Source organism: Rhopilema esculentum, chromosome 18 (assembly GCF_057945365.1).
Source record: "Rhopilema esculentum isolate cy_ngs chromosome 18, ASM5794536v1, whole genome shotgun sequence".
Lineage (NCBI taxonomy): Eukaryota > Metazoa > Cnidaria > Scyphozoa > Rhizostomeae > Rhizostomatidae > Rhopilema > Rhopilema esculentum.
The window spans coordinates 6,878,551-6,899,940 of record NC_142832.1 but is presented as its reverse complement, the minus strand read 5'-3'; the positions used below and the strand labels follow the sequence as shown (position 1 = coordinate 6,899,940).

Here is a 21,390-nt window from a genome sequence, read left to right as displayed (position 1 = left end):
TAGATATTGCTAGCTAAATGATTTTAAGAGCATTTTCACTTGTCTTTGACCTCAGCTCAAACAGAAATACAGAAACAACCGAAATAGGTAGACCTAATTCATATTTGTGCATTGCAAACGAGTAAAAACAGGAAAAAGAAAAATCCAGTTCCAAATTAATCGATTCAAAAGGCTTTATTCTATGCTATACGAAAGTTTGAATTCGTGTTGAGTTAAACTTTAACTCTGTACAATGGGCTGTTATGAAAATTATCTTTAACCAGTATAAAAAAAGGATGTTCTTAAAGTGTTGGTCAATATCAAGACACACAGCTGCTAGGCTTTCAAGGTGGTTGCATTGTTTTAATTGTCTCATGTTCTTTTTAATACAAGTTGTAATTAATGACATCACCAGGCAATTCTCTTTATGGTAGATTTCTCTTTGTTGCAACCCCTCTATATTCAACTCGGACGTAAGCTTTAAGATTAAAAACATTAGAGACAAATTATGTGCCTTGATAAATTCTACATTGTGGGCATTAATGCTTTAAACATAGCTGCATCATGACACAGCGATGCTTAATGAATTGATGGAAGAGGTATATGTGAAGTTTCTGCCAACTTGCATTTGCAGCTTCAGATACCAGGTAAATTGGATTCTAATTACGACTTGGATTCTGAAACACCATAGATATCTTTGATGCCATTTCTACATTGCTCATACATTTAGGTGATTCTTGCTTTATGGTTTGATTCTGGATCCTTGCTTTTTAGATTTTGTGATAAATTGAACTAAAAGCAATATATCAATCAAGACATCTTGCAAATGGAGCACCTATTGGTGACACGAGAAAGTTGCCCAAGGAATTAACGTTATAACAGAAGACAAATCTTAAAAAACGAACTAATAGCATCCAATTGTTTAGTGGATTTGTCTGGTAACATCTTTGAGCCCTTCTTAAGCCAGAAGCTTAGAAAATTTTAACTTCAACCAGGAAGTCCAACTTGTTTTGTGGGATAGAGGAGGTTGTTTGTGACTCTGAAGGTGAAGAGACAGGGTTTAGAGAAAATAATAAGCATCCTTTCTTTATCAGTCATATTCAAAGTTGTTATGACCGAAAGAGGCAGAAGAAGTTGGAGATGAAGAAAATTTTATCGCGAAACTGTAGATACACCGCTGATAGATCGAATTAGCCACTGATCTAAAATAGAAAATCCTTTCTTTAACGACACAGAAGCAAGTTTTACTTGGCAAACTAAAAAAATCACTGAAAAAGAGTTTCAATTGATGCGTTGTCCTTCATGATGACAAAAGATTAACCAACATTTACACAAGTGTAGTATTTCGGTTTCCTTTACGTACGTTCGAAAGTTGTTGACAGAGTAGCACAGATCAACTAACAGCAAGCCGAAAAAGACTAAACTGTGAACCTGTGAAAAGAACGGGAAGACGTTCTTTCAAAAGATGACAAGGAAAGAAACAGGTAGTCATATTGAAACCAGAAAATGAAGACTGCACAGTGCGTTGAAAAGTTTGTGAGCAGTATATCAGTAAACGAGGAGGCTTTCCTCAATTTCAGTGGTTTACCTTGCCAAGGTTCAGATCTTCAGACAACAGACGAACTGCCGCTAGCAGTGACCATTTTACTTGGGACCGTGTATATAAGTGCATCGATTATTGGCACAGTTGGGAATATTCTTGCTATGACCACTGTTATATTCAATAAAAGAATGCAGACTGTGGGTAACCTGTTATTATTAAACTTGACAATATCTGATTTGTTAGTCACTAGTGTGTGCATGCCAACGATCGTTAGTTACCAGGTCTTCGCTTATCCAAACTGGCCATACACAGAATCGACATGCAAATGGTCCAAATATATCGTTCAGTTGTCAGTTTTGTGTTCTGTTATGATGTTAATCGCCATCGCAGTTCATAGATACATTCTAGTACACGGAGAACCATCGAATTGTTATTACCCGCAAATAAGCTTCAAACAGTTTATTGTTGTTTACTGGCTTGTTGCCATTGCTGCTACGATTCCAAGTGGTTTAAGCACAAAACTAATAATGCTTTCGAATGGGGAACAGCTCAAACATTTATGCATCGAAGTTTATTCGACACGTGAAAAAGAACGCTTCTATATGGCAGTCCGAGTTTCAACGTATCTTCTTACAGTGACAATACTTACCATCATTTACACTTTTCTAGCAATAAAACTGCGTAAAAGCGAAATGGTGGACCATGACGAGGAACGAATAAGAGAGCGTAAGACAGCAGTGAAACTGTTAATGGCAGCAGCAGTTACATTTATGATATGCTGGCTACCTTATGTGTTCCACATCATATTTTGCATTTGGCCTCCATCCCCGGAATACACATTGCGGGAGGGTTTCGACATATGTGGTAACTTTCTTGGCTTGTTCAATAGCGTTATTGATCCTTATCTGTACTGTTACTTTAGTAAGAGTTTTCGAAGGGGATTTAAAGACATTTTGATGACTGGAAGACAGTATTGTATGGTGGTACCGTCCAACAGGGTACATCCAATCGACTTGAGAAATAATATTGCGAAAGTTGGGGAAGATCCCTAATTCATGTTACCTTCATAATTTCGTTAAATTTATAAGATGCCTTAACAGGACTCTGAATGAATTAAGTAATTAATTTAATGTACAAACTCATTGTTTAGATAGAATATTCAATAACATAAGGTTCAAATTATTATTGCAATAAGGCATGACATAAATGCAATTGAAATTTTGGGAAGGTTTGCAAACACGACCGGTATGTTATATTTCTATATCGTGCCTTTGGTATCGAACAATTTGATTGGAAAAATAGCACGAAAAAACGGAAACATGCTATAATTTCGTGGTATCTTAAAACGACGATACACCTAAGAACTCTAGTACAAGTATAAAAGTTATTTAAAGCATGGTCAAGATATTGTTGAGAAGTGAATACTACCCCCTCGCTTTGTCTATGTCTGCAAGTATAAGCCTTTGGTCTCTGGACGCGCTTAACTTAGATCAGGTAAAAACGAGTAACTATATTGTCAGATAGAATTCGGAGTACCTGTTAGGTAAATTGGAAGTTTGAAATTATATAACAGTAAACGTGGGTTACCATCTCAAAAATATTTTCACGTTGCCTTTTTTGATAACGCACTAAAAAATATATATTTTTACAACTCTACATAAAAATAGCATAGACAAGCAATGTTGAAACAATGTTTGGTTCAGGAATTTTGTACCGTTATACAATGGTAGAAAGTCATTATGTCTCTTGTAAATCAATTCCCAGTATGGATTGTAAAGCCTAAAGCGTACACATTTCAAAATTTGTCGACAGCTAGTAGCTAAATGAAAAATAATCTAGCATTAAACTGAGCTTTTTGTGCGAATATCGTTCGGAAATTGCAGAAATAAGTTTGTCTTTGTGGTTCAACTCTGTCTGTGGCAATGAGGAAACAAAATAAACGGGACTGAGAAGCTGTCGGTGGTACAAACCATTCTTGGATAGAAGAAGGATTAAAAATTTTTCTAAATTTAATTTTTCACCCATTCTGTCAAAAAGTCATCGTCATTGAACTGTTTTACTGTTGTCAGCAAATATCTCCCGCAAACGAGCTGCTGACGTAGAAGGGGCCTCAATTCTCAACTGACGATTGCAAGTCTAGAAGGCTTTCACTCTGGCAAGGTCCATATACCCCTTTTATCAGTGAGTTATGAAAACTTTTGAAACACCGTAACTTTTCCCAAATAGTGTTTCCAAAAATGGCCTGATCAACTTGGTTCAAATAAATGGAAATCACTGGACAATTAAATGTACGATAAAGGGCATATTCGCAATAATGTGGTATATATAAACAACCTTAAACGACAGAAATTGTCGAGATGGAGAAATGACTGGCACAAAAACTCCCTTTTCCTCTTGAAGAAACCTGACAGATTCCTACCGCACCCTACCAAAATGCACCATTGCTATTCTTACTAGCATTTCTATAAGTTCTGACTAACACAAAACATCCCTGTATTTCTCTATTCTGTGTCATGGCGTTCACCCTCCTTCATGTGGCATACATAGCTAGAAGGCATGCAAAACACGATTGTAGCTCACTTTCGTTAGTGACACAAGGAAGTTATTTGGCAAGCAAATTTTTAGACACTTCGTTTTTTGATAATGAAACCAGCTGGATTATATAACTTAACCATAAAACTAATAAACATGATATGATACTGTGATGTAGCTAAATCAGATGAACGCTGCTTTTAAACCTACGTACAAATCACTTCCTATTCAGGTGGCGGACAAACCCCGGTAAATCCAAATTGTTGTAACGTAATGGTCTGCCTTTGAATGTGACAATCTTGGAGTTTAAAATGCAAACAAACTGTAGTTTAATAAAAGAAATGGCAAAGAAGGCTTCCGTAGGACGTTCCGTTCTCGTAACGCTAGAGGCCCCCTAGCAAAGCATGTTGCAGTTGTGCTCAGAAAGAACTAGGGGCGTGTCTCTTTGATTTCCCTTGAAAGGTGTGACACCAAGAGGGTACTATGATGACGCTGATTTAATTTTGACTTCATGACGAAAAACTATTTAAACGCCAAATGATTGAAAAATTTCGCCTTCGCAAGAAAATGTTCCATTTTCGCCAGTAGTGTCACACTTCTATTTGCCCCTTGGCAAAAACGTCAAGCTGTTACGCTTGCTGTTATTTTCATTCATCAGTTCTTTGGCAATATGGAAGCTAGGAATAAGCTTCGCTACAGTACTCCTGCATGAAAAGGATACGCAACAAGCAGTTATGCATTTATGGATTGGTTTAATCCATGAACGAGGTGAGAAATTATCATTTTTGAAAAAAGATATACGTGTAAAAGTCGATAATGTGATAGAGAGAGGCGCCAAAGTGACTTGTTCATTGTATACTGCAATGAATTGAAAAGATGCTTTTTTTAGTCATATGATTTTTGCAGACAATTGAAAGCGAATGATCTTGGGTTAACCTTTAACCCTTATACATATGTTGCTAGCTTACGTGCAACCTCTACGCTACTTCGGTTTTATTGCAGCCTCGAGAAGGATTCACCATAGAAAGGGGATGTGTGATGAAAAGGATTTGCTAAGAGAATTCTCCCAAAAACAAATGATGAACTCTCAAATATTCTCTTAAAATTAAACTTCTCTCTCTAAAAATTAAAAGCGTCTTCGACAACAGAATGGAGGCCTATTCGAAATAAAAACCAGGGTTGCAGTGAATATTGTTCTTTGGGGGCTCGTGTCTCTAACTTTATAGAAGCCCGTGGTGCTCCCAGACCACGGCGACAACGGTGCCCCTAATAATTCTATTTTCTCACAGTACCGTTAAGACACCACTTGTGCTATTGCAATTGAAGATTCTACCTACTGATGTTCTTCAGAAATACTCGATAATCACCAGAATTGATCAAATCGATGAGTGAGTTTTAGTTGTCTATATTTCTTTACAATAATTTCAATTCTTTGAAATTATCGATTTTCTTTTTTTTTTCAAATAGCAGTCCCTCTCAGTAGAAATTTGGTTGATGAGGATCATGTTAAAATAATATACAGCTGGTGCTATGGATGCTTTTCAGTGAGTTTTGGGAAACTGTGTAACTTCTATAAGGTAAATTAAGAAACACTGCTAGAAAGCTTTTACCCTAATAGCTTTTCCCAAAATTGTAAAACCCAACCTAAAACTCTAGAGCTGTTTTCTTAAAAACCCGAGGGGCAAATCACTCCAAGAAAATCTCGTACACTTTTTGTGAAAATCCTAGTGTTTTATCTGAAAATCCCTGGAAATCTTTTTGTTTTAAGGAAAATCTCGTACGCTATTTGCAAGAGTGAATTGCCCCTCGTAAAAATCTGTGTACCTGATTTACTTCAAACAGAAATACACCAAAGCTACATAGTAAGAAAAGAAGATAACATAATTAAATTGCAACCGAATCCCTCTCCTTCTCTCAGTCCGCACATGACTCTTATAGATTTTTACTGTAATAAATAGTAATCCTTGAGGAAAACTATTGTCTGGAAAACAATTGTTCCATAAATACTATCGGAAATGTGAGGGCCGCTGGATTCCTGTGGCCTGAACCGAGAATCCTCGAAGGATTCAAATGTCCTAAATGTTATTAAAGCCGCCGGAAAGGGATTCACATTGGAAATGGAAGGTGAAAGCAGAGCAACGCGTCATTTTATATTCAATACTTTCTGACAAAGGAAACTGAACATATTTGATGGTATTTGGCAATAATGTAACAGGAATTGCCTCCTCTAATATGATTGGACAATTTAAATAATTTTTTGTCCATAGATTATTATTTCAGTGACAGTGAGTTATTTTAAAAAATTTTTGGCAGTTGCCGAGATGGCAAAAGCGTGACAAGAACGTCCAAACTTGAGTTACTCTTCGAGGGAAACCTTTCACAATAATTGAGGGGGGGGTTACACCCCGAGCCCCCTTTCGACGAACCAGGAAAGAACTAGGGTGTATCTAAAAAATTTGAAGGCCTTTCGTAGCGCCTAGAAAAAGGTGATGGGATTAAAAGTGACAAAAGTTAAAAAAGGAGGCCTCTGAAATGAAATTTGTTTGCTTTATTACGAAATATTAACCACTTATAAAATTTGCCTCATTTGAAGCAATCGTGAAATAATTATTTCGAGGCACCTTGTTTTCCCCCTTGAAATATTTGAGATATCCATACCCTGGATGCCAGAGTCTACATTATTCAGTCTCAGGTATTGACCTCAGCGGTATACAACACTATATCCCCAGTTTTTTTAGGCTTTGGTACCCAGGGTACACCTTGGAACCGCAAGGAAGCTTCTTTGTTTCAAGGAAATACAGGCCAATCATGCAGGTAAAGATACTGTAGGCCAGGCAGTTTGGGTCACTATCAGTTTTAATAGGATCGAGATCTAAAGATGGAAAACAGACACGAACCCCAGATAGGCTGTAATCTCCCTTTTTGTAGATCCTGAGTCAACTCTTGATTGTTGTTCTAACGAAAGTTTACCCTTTTGACTAAAGGAAAAGGACTGCGAAACATATTACAGTTTGAGAGAGCTAAAACTTTTTTTGAGAGGGGGGGGGGGGGGGGGGTTGATGGGCTAAACGTGCTAACAACCAAGGGCAAGGTAATTTTTGTATGGTTTTAAATACACTTTGGAAACTAGTGGGGGAGGCTAAAGCTAAACCCCCCTCACTCCCCCCCGCTTCCGCGGTCTTTGCAAGAATAGTAAGAACACCCATAAAAGACTCGGCATAGCGACTTAGAACCGTCCTGTTCTACCAACCAAAGCATGTACAGATCTGTCTTTACAATACGGAGCAATACATATCAGAATGGTTAACAGTGATATTCATAAAAGATAATTTACACCGATTACACTTACGGCCTCATTTTTAGAAATTACTCCAAACTTCATTGCACGACTTTTTTGAGCTCAGATTCGGTTTTATCACCATACTTTCCAGCTAGATACAATTTTTTATATTGTTTGTGCTTATAGCTTAGATTTTGCGGAGAAATGAAGTTTAAAAACTTGCACTGCAAAAATCGTTCTGGGGGAAACTTTACTCCCTTAGTCGCCAATCATGGTCAAATCCCTTATAGAATTTTTATCTTAATGTCGTCATAAAATCAATATCGTCAGCAATAACAAAATGAAAACTCCCAGGTAGACTAAAATTCTTGCTCTTAACCCCAATCTTGGGACAAACATTTTGTACAAAAAAGTTTGAAGAATTTTTTCAAAATGAGGCTGTAAGTTGAATTGGTGTATTACATCACTTACTTCACGTAGATTCAGCAATGATGCTTAGTCAACATAATTGGGAAAACGTAAGGTCTTATTCAAACAACCAAACAGTATACATTTTTTTATGTTAGATACCATAGAACGAACGAAACAACTGACTCAACCAACCAACAATTAAATATTTACTAACTTTGATAAGTCCATCTGTTTATTTAACTTTATCTTTATAATTAATTCAAAACAGTTCATTTTTATTCAAAGAATTACTGAAAACCGAATTTAGACAAATTTCGAAAATGAGCTAAAATTTAGTTATTTCTCGCTACGGGCAAAGATAAATTCGCAACTTCATTAGTGCTGTGTTCATTCACACGGCTGGTCTGAGAATATTTACCTTGCAACGGAAACCAAGACAATCCTATAAACATTTTTAGGTTGCAATACCAAAGTATCGACAGGAAGAAATAGCAAATAAATATATCAACTGGCTAAAGGGCAATTATATTGAAATGAGAAATGCTTAAATAATCTAGAAACAGAACCTTCTTCGCGATTATTATCCTCTGAACGGGGTAGAAAAACGTCATTTAAGCCGAACGGGCGATTCTAGGTAATCATAAGTTAACATCTATCTTCTTTTTTGTATGATAACTGCATTAAGCAAATTTGCTTCTGCTAATGTTTTGGACTCTTCTGTAAGTTCTTTGTTAGGGAAGGCGGTCATAAGGATAAAATTGTCACTTGCTCCTGGTTGAGATCTGCAATTCATGTTAAAGTGCTAACATGGCAAAATTAAATATCTACATATATTGAAAATATAAAAAGAAAGAATAGAAAGAAATGGCAGTGCCTTACACCGGGATAAGGTGTGTGTTGAGAGCAAGATTTGTCATGAAACAGAAAAAGCTAACCCACCAATGTGCCATAACTGTTATGTAAGTTTTTATGCAAAACAGACTCGAATATGAGACAGAACACACAAGATACAATACATAAGAAAGAGGACAAGACAGATAAAGGTTGGTTAAAAAAGATTCGTAACATTACGTCAAATTGAGACAAAGTCAAGCTTGCCATGTACTAGAAAGGTTTTGTTACTGCTGATCCTGACGACTGGCGATGATGAATGATGATTATGATCATGATATTTAGCGTTGATGGTTGATGATGGTGACAATCATTGCTGTAAATTATGATCATGATTGATTATGGTTATTAATGATGATGATTGATGATGATCATGATTCATTATGATTAAAGACGATTGATGGTTATGACTGATGATTATTATGCTTGCCGTAAGTGATGATTATAATGATGACGATTGATGATTATGACTCGTGATTATTATGATTGATGATTAGGATTGATGATTAGGATTGATGATGATTATGATTGATACTGATTAAATAAGATGGTTTTCTCAATATTGGAATCACTAACAGATACAAACCAAAATAAAAACTGCTCATTTCTTTTACTTTGAAAAGGATACTGTCTGACCATGTTTCTGATGTCTGACACCGTGTGGGTATGGTTAAATTTTGAAACAAGGCTACGATACAAAACCAAAATATCTTAAACAATACAGAAAAGAAAACATTCACAAACTTAGAATTACGTGGCGCAGCATCAAATATACAGATATACGCATTATATTAAGCCGTGTTATCAATCTTACACAAACTATCTAAGCCTTAATCTTAGATTCTTTCGTTGCATTTGTATTAGCATTTTGTTACGATAAAAACTGAAGCTAAGTTAATTCCTGGGAAAATTCGCGATGGAAATATGGAGAGGCAGACTCTGACAGAAAAGCTATGCGGTCAAAGAGTGGCATTGAAAAAGCAGTCGATAACTGATGACTAAGTGACAGGATACGTACCGTGTTCCATCTGCAAGTCGAATCTGTAACGTGGTTACTGGTTTTGTGTCATCAACAGTCATCTGCTTGGGAGGAGCTGATGACGTAGTCGAGGTCGGCTCTAGACTGTTTGATACAACTGGGGGTGCAGGGCTACAAAATAAAATTATGATAATAAATTATGTTAACACTAAATTGTGCTAACTTTGTTTGATTAAAAGAAGAAGACAATGCCGAAAGATCTTCAATCTATTTCACGCCTAATTTGAAATGGAAATGAGGCGTATTTAGGTTTCATAAAGATATCTCTTAGCTTTCTGAAATCTTTGTCACTTTCCTATGACAAAGTATATTTAATCGTTCCAAAAAGTATCATAGATATAAACATTTTAAACATTCATCAAAGCAATCTACTTATTTTCATGAGCAAGGCTTGGGGCCATATTTTTAATTCGATTTCAACTCCTTGTTAATACCAGATTCCCGACGAACTGTTTACATCTATTGTTAAGGTAAATTTTTCATTAACATCCCTTCCCCGTTCAATTTTCTAACAAGCCTTCAACTTTTGGAGACAAGAAGAAGAAGAAGCCCCCCTTCCCGATCATAAGCCTATCGATTAATCAACACACAAACAATTCGTTTAATATTGTTTTTTTATTGCTTTATAGTAATAATTATATAATATTACTTTACAAACGGTCTTTACTGCATTGACATTCACCTTCATATGTTTCAGCTGTTTTCGTTTTTTAATTCATTCCTTAAAGTTTGAATTATATATCAACTACATTTCTGTTGATATCGGTTCACGAGTCCAGGGAAACAAACCCCCTCTCTCGTAGGCCCCCCTCAACTCCCCTCAATTTTGCTACAAAACTTAAGGCTCATTGATGTATGAGGCCAAAGATTTTGTCATCTTATAACGTAACAAATTTTACCTCCCAAGCATTTGTCCTTTACCAGAAAAAACTGGAACTTTTAGTTTAGGTTTAACATATTCCTCATGGCGGTGATCTTCAATGTTGACATGGACTTCTTGACCTCGTCCTGCTGGTACAAGTTCACGCGGGATTTCACTGAAATAGAAAACTTGTTTAAATTCATTTCGATTTAATTTAGGGCCTTTAAATGCAGAACAGGACGTGGCCGAATCCTGTCCTGGTCTTATCATTTGCTTACATTTTCTCTCACTAGATAATGAATGAATCTGTTCAAATTATGAACCTGACAGTTGAATCAACTAATAACTAGAGTAAAAAGCCCATCAAAGCGATTTTAAGGAGAGTTTATGCAAACAATCATGATTTTTTGAGAGAAAAGGAATGTTTCTAAAGATAACATTCCCTTTCCTCAAAGATAACAAAAAAGCAGACAAAAAAACTTGTGACATATGCAAATGTTCCAAAAGAAATACGAATAGACAGATATAGATGAAAAAAGGTCAAGGAAAGTGGTTTTTAATTTACAAAAGTATAAAAGTCTGTCTACAAAAGACAAAAAGTTGCTTTTGTATAGATGGTTTGTTTTCTTCTAAGGATGTTTCGATCATTTAAGAGGTGCATCCCATTTCCTGATTGATCAAAACAAAGGCAATCATGTCACGAAATTGTGATCACATTACGAGTGGAACTGCGCATAGCAAGTTATAAATATCCTATTCCCACAAAACTACTAACTACAGGCAGAGAAATAAGTATTTTGAGACCATGTTATTTAAGTGTTTAATATATAAAAACTTACCCCTTTTCGATTGAATTCAGTAACGCTCTGTTGGCAGGATCATCGAAAGATCGCAGAGGCCCTTCATCTATTGAGAAGCCATTTGACCAAAACTTTAAATGAATAGTTACAGGCTGCAGAAAAAGAAAGAAAAACTAATTATTTATCAATCTTGAAGATGTCTATAAACACGGAGGTGTCGTCCAGAATAGCTTACAGAAACGATAGTCCTCTTTAGGGCTTCCTCTTTGCGCCACGCTATTGGTCACATCTTAGGCATATGCTGTTATGAACACCCATTCACAAGACCAAAGTCTTCAGTCATAAGATGCCTAGGTTAACATATAAAGGACTTGATTCTTACTATGGAAATTTCATAAATCTCAGTCAATATGAGCAAGGCTGATTCCCCGGCCCTTGTCTACTATCTGTGAGAGCTGTTAGCAATTTGCAAAGAATGAGAGCGCCAGTTTATTATCAGCGTGAAAACTAGTCACTGGTTTCCATAGGATATCCCCCAAGTTATGGAAAGATTTCCTAATCGAAAAGGAAATAACTAGGAAAATTGTTTAAGAATCGAAATGGCTCATTCATACCTGCTCATTCCACTTACAAGGGCCTATCGATTTCATGTTTCACGATTCTAGGCACTCTCTCTTGATTTTTCAAATACCCTACCCACATCTCAACGGCATTTAAAAATCCTAAATCAGAATGTCTAAATCCCGTAAACAATTATCCAGAATGCATGACTCAAAAGAACAAACATACCCCTCTGCTTGTATCAGCAGACTGTTGGATTGATGGTGTGATTTGCTCTGATGCTACAGCCTCGGAACCAAGTCGAAAGCCTATAACAAAAAAGAAGAATCCGCTAACGTCATATGACAAAGAAACCCCCCATGTTTATAAAAATATCAAAGAATACAAAGAAAGGGGTATATTGAGGTAAAGAGCAAACTGATATAACGAGAAATTAATCAAAGTGCAAAGCTGTCTCCTAAAAAAGGCCATTCCTGTTTACAATCTTTTGGTGGTACAAAACTTGAAAATGGCTTTGAAAAAAGCAAACATTTAGAAAACTAAAGCTTTTCGCCTGACACTCTTTAGAGTTTAAAACGTCAGAACATAGACCGAAAACTATGTTCTGACGTTTTAGTCAGACGAAAAGCTTTAGTTTACTAAATATTTGCTTTTTTCAAAGCCATTCCTGTTTAGTCACAATATTATAACAAACAGGTAGCTTATTGCGATTCTGAGATGCTTTGCGTTTCATAAATGTTTGTAAGTAACAATACTGGACCGGAGCTGCTGAAATCTTGCATTTTCTTCATCAAAGGTAATGCTGATATCCTCTGATATTTGGATATGCTCCAAAATTGAACGTTGGGGAAGTTCCACAAACGATTTTTCATAAACAAAAAGACATTGATAGGTACCTGCTCCAACAAAAGCCTGTCTCTGTTTTGGTTTTCTTGCTTCCGAGTCGTTGTCAGTTGGCTCAGCTCCCTGTCTAAAAGAATAGAAATTAGTTGTACTACAAAGATTTCAAAAACAGTTAAAGCAGTATTTGATAGGCATTTAAAGTTGAGCGAATTTGTTGAAAATAAAAAAGTATGTGAAGTTTCATACCGTCATCAGTAAAGATACCAATAGCATAACATTTCAAGCTATTTATATTAATTTATATTAAGTTAAATCCTGTCGTTGAATATTCATTAAATATTTTTTGTTTAGTAAACGAGATTCACTAATTTTTCGTTTTGATTGTTTACTCAATAATTAATGACGAGAAATAAAAAACAATCATTGAATTGCCAAAACAAATATTCTCTTCCCTTTCTTTATATCAAATGCTTAATTCAAAGTTGGGTTTCTGATAAACTTTGTTACATTTATGGATCAGATTTGCCAAAAATGTTGCGAACTCCCAAGATCTTACAATCTTATAATCTTACAACATTGAGGAATTATTCAAGAGACAGCTCTCCTCCCAACCTTTGCAATGCAGGCTGTCCCCAAACAAAACAAAATAACATGGAAAGACTGGAATCAATTAACATTGATCTAGTAATCAAAGATCATAGCCATAGCTTTCCTGTTGAGGAAAAGTTGAAGATGCACGCTGTTTACTGTTATTGGTAGAAAAGAGTAGAATGAGCAAATGTTGAATAATATCTTACAGGTTTAAGCAGTAAAACAGACCCTAACATGAATATGAAGAAACATAAACTTGCAAACCTTTTGGCAGCATCAAAAATTTTCTGTGCTATTCCATCTGGCTTGTTTTTCCTTTTTGAGGGTCCTAGAATTTGTTGCCCACTAAAAGCAATCATATACAACCATAATTCAATACCAAAAACATGCAATTAAAAAACTCAAAAACAACTTAGAGATTTATGGAGATTTCTGTAAAGAATTATTTTCCATATAAAATGCATCTTTCATGGGATAGGTTGCTATCAGTTTTTTTAGCAAATATATATATAACTGAAGCTGGAAGCAGTATCAGATTTCATATTAGGATCAAAATCAATAGCAATGATATCTGACATCAGTAATTAAATTCCAGCCTGTGGATTTTGGTAATAAAAAGAGAAAATAGAGGTTTTCATCTTGTCTTTTTTTCTTGCCATTTTCTAATATGATGAATTTATTCCACATATTCATAATTTTAGCAGGGGCGGATTTAAGCAACAAGATCAGAGGGGTGTTACACACTTATTTTGATGCCACACCCTCCGGGTCACTGGTAAATGATGGAAACACATTTAAAAAACCACTTTTTTAAGGATAGGACTGCTTTAGCATTTTAGTTTCTATTTTATGAGGAATGTCTCAAGAACGTGAAAGACTTTTCTTTACAAACCCCAAAAAAAGGGGAAATTAATGAACACAGAGGCTCTCCTGCGAGCGAAGCAAGCAGAAAATCTTTGTGACAATGCCCTCGAGATTAGCTTAAAATACATTTGAGAATATCTCCCCCACCGCTACGCTACTGATAAGAAGATAATTACTGATGAAAGATAAATAAAGTAAAATCTTGGCGTTACTTTGTTACTACTGACTACCAACAAATGATTTTTACCAAATGAAACAAAATTTACCGAAGGACACAGAGCTATTGGGGGGTGTTGCACCCCCTACTACCCCAGTAAAATCCGTCCCTGAATTTTAGACATTGGTGCTACACATGGTCATACAAGTAACAATGGAACAGTTGTCTAGAGCTTTTACAATTCAGTTGTCTAGAGCTTTCTGCCATACTTCGGAAGCTAGCCTCTAGTTATCAAATGATATGTTGTTCTTTACACATCTAGGCCTCATAAAGATAAGTAAACAAAAAAATGACTACCAGGAAACTTTATGAGAGAAAAAGCCATAACCTAACATTGAAAATTGTTGAAAGCATTGAGCAGTGTCAAAAACATTAAGCAAATATAACCTTGTTTCGCTGCCACCAGCATAAAAGGCTTGTCCCTCATCTTCATTACTTCCACTGCTATCTGATTCATCATTGTGTAGAGATGATATGGTTGCAAACCTTCCAGATGTTGAAGAGGCACTGTCAAAACAGAACAACTGAAATTATAATGATTATAATAGTCTGTGAGTGGGTCACTTCTTAGGATCTTGTATTTTAATCACTGAAAGATGTTCAGACTATATATATAAGCGGAGTTTTTTCACCAGATTTTTATTTTAGGCATAAAGTCCAAATGAGCTTTTGTTGCAGCTTTAAATTCTTGATTGATAGAGAAAAAATTGAAATGATTCTTAGAGCTTCACTGAAAAGTCTACAGTTATTGCAAAAAAGGTACTTTACTGTTTCCAAAACTAAAAGTTGGTTTAGTAAAGAACACTGTCACACACTGTGACCTTAAATTTCATTTTCATCTCATCTACTTTCTTTGCAGCTGGTAACTTACCAGATCTGTAGGCAACCTATTTCTAGAATTACCTTTGAGTTTGAAAACATTTACACACACACACCAAAAAACTAATTTCAAGTTTCAAAAGACCTTTACTCTGATAGTTTTTAAAAAACATGTTACAAAAGGGGATTTTTATTTTATGGAGAAAGTATGATGAAAATTTAATGGAAGAGTGATAAAAAGGGCAAAAAGAAGCATATTTTTGAAAAAAACACTCGTGAAGAGGACATAATAATGTTCTTTTTTTATGTTTTAAATAAACTATTACCTTGTTCTTTGTTTTAAGCATTTTTAAAAATGTTCAAAAAAGGTACAAAGATGACTAAAAAACATACATCAGATTGTGAGTTGAATGACAATAAAATTGTAAATTCAATACAACAAAAGTACAAATTCACCTTTCAGGTTGAGATGGTTGTCTACTTGATGATGTCACTGGAGCTGAAGTCTGAAATTATGACCAAATCATTTTACAAACGAATCAATTTATAAAAAGAACTTATGAGTTTCATTAGCATAAATATATACTGACCTTGATTTTAACCAAAATATTGGTTAATTTATCTAACTTTTTAATTCAAAGAGGGCAGTATACTTTTTTCTCTACAAAAAAATATTATTATGAGGTATTAAAAAACAGGGAATGTTTTGTCAAACTTGACAAAACAGGAAGGTAATTTTACTGCGACATTGATGAGTGCAGGAAGCAATGGACAAACTATAGCCAATTTTTTTAATGCTTTCTGAAGTCAAAAGTTGGCTAGCTTTTTTATGAGGCTAGATACTTTGCTGTGTTTCCTTGTAAATCATATTATATCATATTTTTCTTGTAAGTGGTAATTTTCATGTAGAGCAATTGCAGACTACTCTTGTTGGTTTCTTGAAAAATAATGGGTAGATATTTTTGCATCATTACACAAAAATAAATCAAGAATTTCCTTTTCTTCACAGAAAATACTTATAGATATAATTATTTAGGTGATATTTTGTTCTGTTATCAACTGATCTAGAGTTTTGTCCCCAGGGATGGCAGTTAAGCAATGTCACTGCCAAATTAAGTTGCATGCATGAATTCTTGCAAAATTGGCCAACAGAAAGAGTGCAGGGAAACCATAGTTATAAATAAAAGATAACTATGTATGCATTGATTAGCATTTCAGAATTCAAAATCATAAAAACAAAGAATCACAATTCAACAATTTCAATACCGTTTCAACAAGCGAGTCTCCATCAACATCAACAGCATCATCCTGCCCTCCACCGTCTTCGTCATAAAAACTGCTCAAAGCTATCTATATAGAAAACAGTTCGTTAATTATATATGTAATAATGTAATGGTAGGGTTTATGTAATAATAACGCTTTATGTTATTATTGTAAAATTCAATTAGACCAAGAGAGTGGCTCAAATAAAGCTTAAAATTACTGAAAATTATTCGTATTTCAGTTATACAAATAGTTTATTCGTAAATAATGCATTGGGAGATTAAAGCTACATCAAGTTTAATCAGATTTTCTACATGACAGTCTAGATGTAAACGCTTCATAACTTATATTCAAAAATTGTATACCAGATGCAAGCCAACATTTTTGAGACAATTCACATTTACGATTTAGGCCCGATTCAATGCGTGATAAAAAGGCTTTGAGACATTGTTTGGTGCTTTGACATGGGGATAAACATGAAAATACACGATCTAAAAACCTTACATGAAGTTGCCATCCCGCTGCTTCGAGATAGAACTGAGCTCTCTCGGCATCACTTCCAGTTACACTTACAAACTCTTCTAACAGTTGCTGTTGGTCCGCCATATTGAGTCTCGTCTTCGACTGAGGCAAGCAATCAGTCGATCACCCTTATCGCCGCAATAATAGAAAGCAATCATACAGAATCAACAAGAATCATTGTAATATCAGAACCAGATGAGCGAGAAAGTGAATGATAGTTTAGAAAAAGACCCGTTTATTTACGTCGAAACTGAAAAGGCCACCCGAGCAACGAATAAAATATCAATCCAAAAATGCGCAATATCATGTTTGTGACGTCGAGTTTAGTCGAAAACTGATGTTTATCTGTAAATCCATTCCTCTACTCGGGGAGTGAAGTGTATAATAATTGATCGATGATGATGATAATGATGATGAACGCTTGACCTACATCTTTCACCTACAACAATCGTACAATTGCTATATGGAATTCAGAATAAGGATTTTTGAGAAAATGATGTTTTATGTTGTATAAATCTTTTGAAATACATATTACACTTTGTCATCTTGCATTTTGATGGAATATGTAAATGTAAGAATCAAACAGCTTGAATTAGCAACAGAAGAAAAATGTCCAGTTAAAGACTCATTGCTAATAATGGGCCTTTGCGAGCGTGGCGACGATCCAAACAACGGCAGTAAACTTCTACAGATTACCAAAAATTGATTTCAGACTTTCTGAAATTGCATTATGGGATGCTTGCGTAGCGCAATGGCTCATTGTTAGCAATGAGTCTTTAAGCTCTTCTTTTTCCTTTGTAAATCTGTTTTTGAATGTATCTTTCAATGCATCAGTAATCTGTATAGTTACGAACAAAAACATAGCATTGAAAATGTTGGTGGGCGCTGAAATTGCATGTATTACAAGTAGTATAATTGACGACGTTTTTCTGCTCACATGCTTACAAACATAGCCGCCTAAAAGTGACAAGGTCTCTGTCTTTATAAACGAAAAAAGTATCTTTCTATTTCATCGCTGAATCATTTTTGTTTATATCTGAATTTAACCACAGAATAGTTGTTTATCATCTTCCATCAGTGCGCGCACACGTTTATGTTGTCTACGAGACACCTCCATTTAGGAATAGTTTCTGGTTTCTAGATATCTCCCTAGAATGACTTTTTTACGGTCAATGGAGTTGGAGACCGACAAGTCAATGACATAAATTAACATCAATTAACAGGTGATTCAGAGCTTGCATTCAGCTAGTAACAAGATTTTTCAATATGAATCACAAAGTAACATACCACTGAAGATATACGATTGACGGATAGAAAGCAACAAAAATTCATGGACTCAATTGGCAGGTTTGAAAGCCATGATATAGGGCATAGAAGTCACAGGGCGTAGAAGTCATTGCCTTAAAGAACTTTCAAACCTCTTCTGCTTCGATCTTTCAAGGAGATTAATGAGGATTGAGAACTTCCAAATTTTGCACTCATACATGAAAGATTCTCCCAAAGATGCCTCTGGTGGTGGGTGCCGGGGTGTAACACCCTTCTCTATTTTTTGTTACTGAGAAAAACGCTTTAACTTGGTCGATTAAACAGCACAAGGTAGCATGCTTCTGTATTTTCTTTGCTTTTGAAAACTCTGTTTTCTTTGGTCAGAATTCAAGGTTGATTTGTGTCCTGAGTCTTTCACTAATGTTATCAGGCATAACTTCCCAAATTATCAGGATGATCCCTTATGTGGTACAAACAGTATCAAGGGCTCCCCTTGGATTTTCGTTCAAGATCTCAACTGTTAAAAGATAAATAGTGATGAAGTAAAGATAATAAATTCTCTAAGAAATAGGACGTACTTGAAGGATGTACGAGTTGCAGCAAAGCTTTGTGACTGTGATAAACGTATTTAATTGTTAGAATTGAAAGTGCAACTACAATACAGTTTAAATCGGTTAAAAACATTGAATGCTTTTTTAAAATTCATAATCTTAAAAAAAAGCATGTGAAAATTGTTGGCTTTTATCTTTGCTTTCAGTGCATTGAAGATTTTGCTTTTCTCTTCTAACTTATATTAGGCGAAGCGTGAGTTCTAGTACTCTAGTTTCGAAAATTAATCATGAAATATTCCAGTGGCTACCCAATTCATAGGCCGAGATGCAACTTTTGGTTTAGGATAGGGGTATCCCTGATAGATAAGTAAAAAATTAGCTGTTGAAGGCAACATCAAATTGACTTCGGAAAACTTTGATTTTTTAGCAACTTTTTCTAGAGGTGGTTGACATTAGATCAAAAATTTTGTCTTGATGAAGGATTTTGATTCTATAGAGAAGCCCGAAACTGTGGAGCTGTACTTATCAATACAGCGATAAAGTACCTGCTAATATAGAGGCTGCAAACAATTTTTGGCGGCTCAGAATTTTATTATGGCTTTGAAAAACGCATACATTTAAAAACTTGCCTCAAGCTTCGACGCTCTTCAGATTGTAAAACGTCAGACTACTAATTTCTACGGTTCTTATTTGCTTATCTTTCGGTCTTTGTGCATATGCATTCATCAGTATTTTCATTTTATCTGTTACTATCTATTTTTCTTTCTTGCAAGACTTCAAGCGAGCACAATGAAGCAAGCAAGATTGATATACTGGCGCAGGTTAGGGTACAGGTAGCATGTAGCTGACGTGAACCTTGAAGGAAATATCATACACTACAAGATATTAGCAATTATCGTTCTTTAGATGACTAAGTTTCTTTTTGGAAATTTCTTTAATGTCAAAATCATTAAAATTAAAACAAAAAAGAACAAATGAAGTTTCAACATGACGAATTTGAGGTAAAACATAGCGTTATCAAGTCACCTATAATAGCCATACATGCAATACAATCCAAACGTACAGAATTTAATGAAAGGCCCAACTCTGAATGCTTGATAGATCATTGTTTAAAATTAGCCATGTCCGAAGTCACATGGCGCTTCATAGCCCGATAGATGATGGAAGAAAATGCCTCCCATGTTCCCAATGGCCCATTCTACATGGCAGTGCTTGGTTCAAAGTTTATTATTAGACAAAGAGCAACGCTGAACAATTTTTAAACGAAATCTAGTATATGCCAGTACAGTTGCTCACTGAAGGCCACGAATGGTTTGACCAACTATATATTTTCACAACTTTGAGCATTTGAACATCAAAGAAATTCGCTTCACATGCTTGATTCATTCAAAACTAATATATTCATATAAACAGTAAAAAATGTCTGTTTATAGCCATTTAGCTCCTTTTTCAAAAAACATATTATATTAAAATAATGATATTTAAGAGCTAATAATTGTTTTCCGATTGGTTTGCCGACTAGGCACCGCTAGATGGCCAAAAACTCCACGTTACTGCAACAGATTTTTCAGTGGTGTCACACCCTGACGCTCCCATTGCGATGGTCCAGCTACTTTTGCTTCTTTTTTGTATCTAAACTGGTTTTGGAGATGTTTTAGGCCTCTTGGAGTTTAATCTAACAGATAGAAAGAGGAAATCTAATGAGGAAGCGAGGAGATACACGACCTTTCCTCTCCTCTTTTTTTACAGCCACCTACTGCCGAGTCCTTAGAGACTTTGGTACTCGTAATATTTTTCAACCAAACATAAAAACAGTCCACGACCTAGACGCTTCCTAGACGCAGTAGAAGCAAAAAGTAAGAGTTGCACGCGTATCTATTTTTTAAGCCTTTTCCCTGTTCTCTGAAGCCTTGAGAACTTTTTAAAATCCCTACATGCATCTCCTATCTCTTACGCCTACGTCCCTTTTGACAAACAATTCTAATGATATCTAATTTTAAGGTGCAGTGATAACCATTTTGTTAAATGTAAAAACAGTTTTATGCAGTGATAAACAGTTAAATGTGCAGTGATAAAAATTTATAGTCATGGTAGACAAGTTTTACATTATCGCAAACGACCTCAGGCATTTCAGAATTCCAGATTACATTCTACCGGTTCATGTCCCTTTATTATTACTACTTCTCACGGGTTATATAATTGAGTATTGGTTCGTGTTTAGATTATTGCATTTGTAATTTCCGTGCTTGAATGTCAATTTGCACTCTTAATATCATTCTTATTCCCAGGGAATATCTTGAGGTACCGTTTAATCAGATTTTTAATTTTTTAATGAGAATAGGAAATACAAACACACTCTCGTGTTATCACTCTGCGGAGGAGCGCGCTATCTGGGCATCGCTACTTCTCGAAGACAATGACATTTGGTGAAGTTTTCATGAACTAAAGTTTGTTTAGGTTAAAATGGAGTTGCACAGTTCAATCAAGTAAAATAGCGCAAAGTATGCTGCCGTAGCCGTGAAATCAGAGAGTTATGGAAGATAAGTAAGTATTTAC

The 21,390-nt window shown here is 35.4% G+C and overlaps 3 protein-coding genes across 3 annotated transcripts in view; 2 read left to right on the top strand and 1 right to left on the bottom strand.

The window, feature by feature from the left end:
• Positions 1–455: 455 nt before the first annotated feature.
• LOC135680813 (tachykinin-like peptides receptor 99D) lies at positions 456–5,893 on the top strand. The gene is made up of 2 exons (XM_065195013.2): positions 456–626; positions 754–5,893. Exon 2 carries the CDS (start codon positions 1,486–1,488, stop codon positions 2,572–2,574), a length of 1,089 nt encoding a protein of 362 aa, XP_065051085.2. The 5' UTR covers positions 456–626; positions 754–1,485; the 3' UTR covers positions 2,575–5,893.
• Positions 5,894–7,275: 1,382 nt separating this feature from the next.
• Positions 7,276–17,155, bottom strand: LOC135680812 (NSFL1 cofactor p47). The gene is made up of 12 exons (XM_065195012.2): positions 17,000–17,155; positions 16,499–16,582; positions 15,689–15,738; positions 14,801–14,920; positions 13,597–13,677; positions 12,795–12,868; positions 12,127–12,206; positions 11,377–11,489; positions 10,575–10,712; positions 9,655–9,786; positions 9,265–9,324; positions 7,276–8,527 (listed from the first exon to the last, which is right to left on the bottom strand). Exons 1-12 carry the CDS (start codon positions 17,099–17,101, stop codon positions 8,398–8,400), a joined length of 1,164 nt encoding a protein of 387 aa, XP_065051084.2. The 5' UTR covers positions 17,102–17,155; the 3' UTR covers positions 7,276–8,397.
• Positions 17,156–21,221: 4,066 nt separating this feature from the next.
• LOC135696568 (uncharacterized) overlaps positions 21,222–21,390 on the top strand; it is a 35,193-nt gene continuing 35,024 nt past the window's right edge. The window contains exon 1 of the mRNA XM_065216002.2: positions 21,222–21,378. Within this exon, the coding sequence (XP_065072074.2) occupies positions 21,368–21,378 (11 nt within the window). The 5' untranslated portion in view covers positions 21,222–21,367. The remainder of the gene's footprint in view (positions 21,379–21,390) is intronic.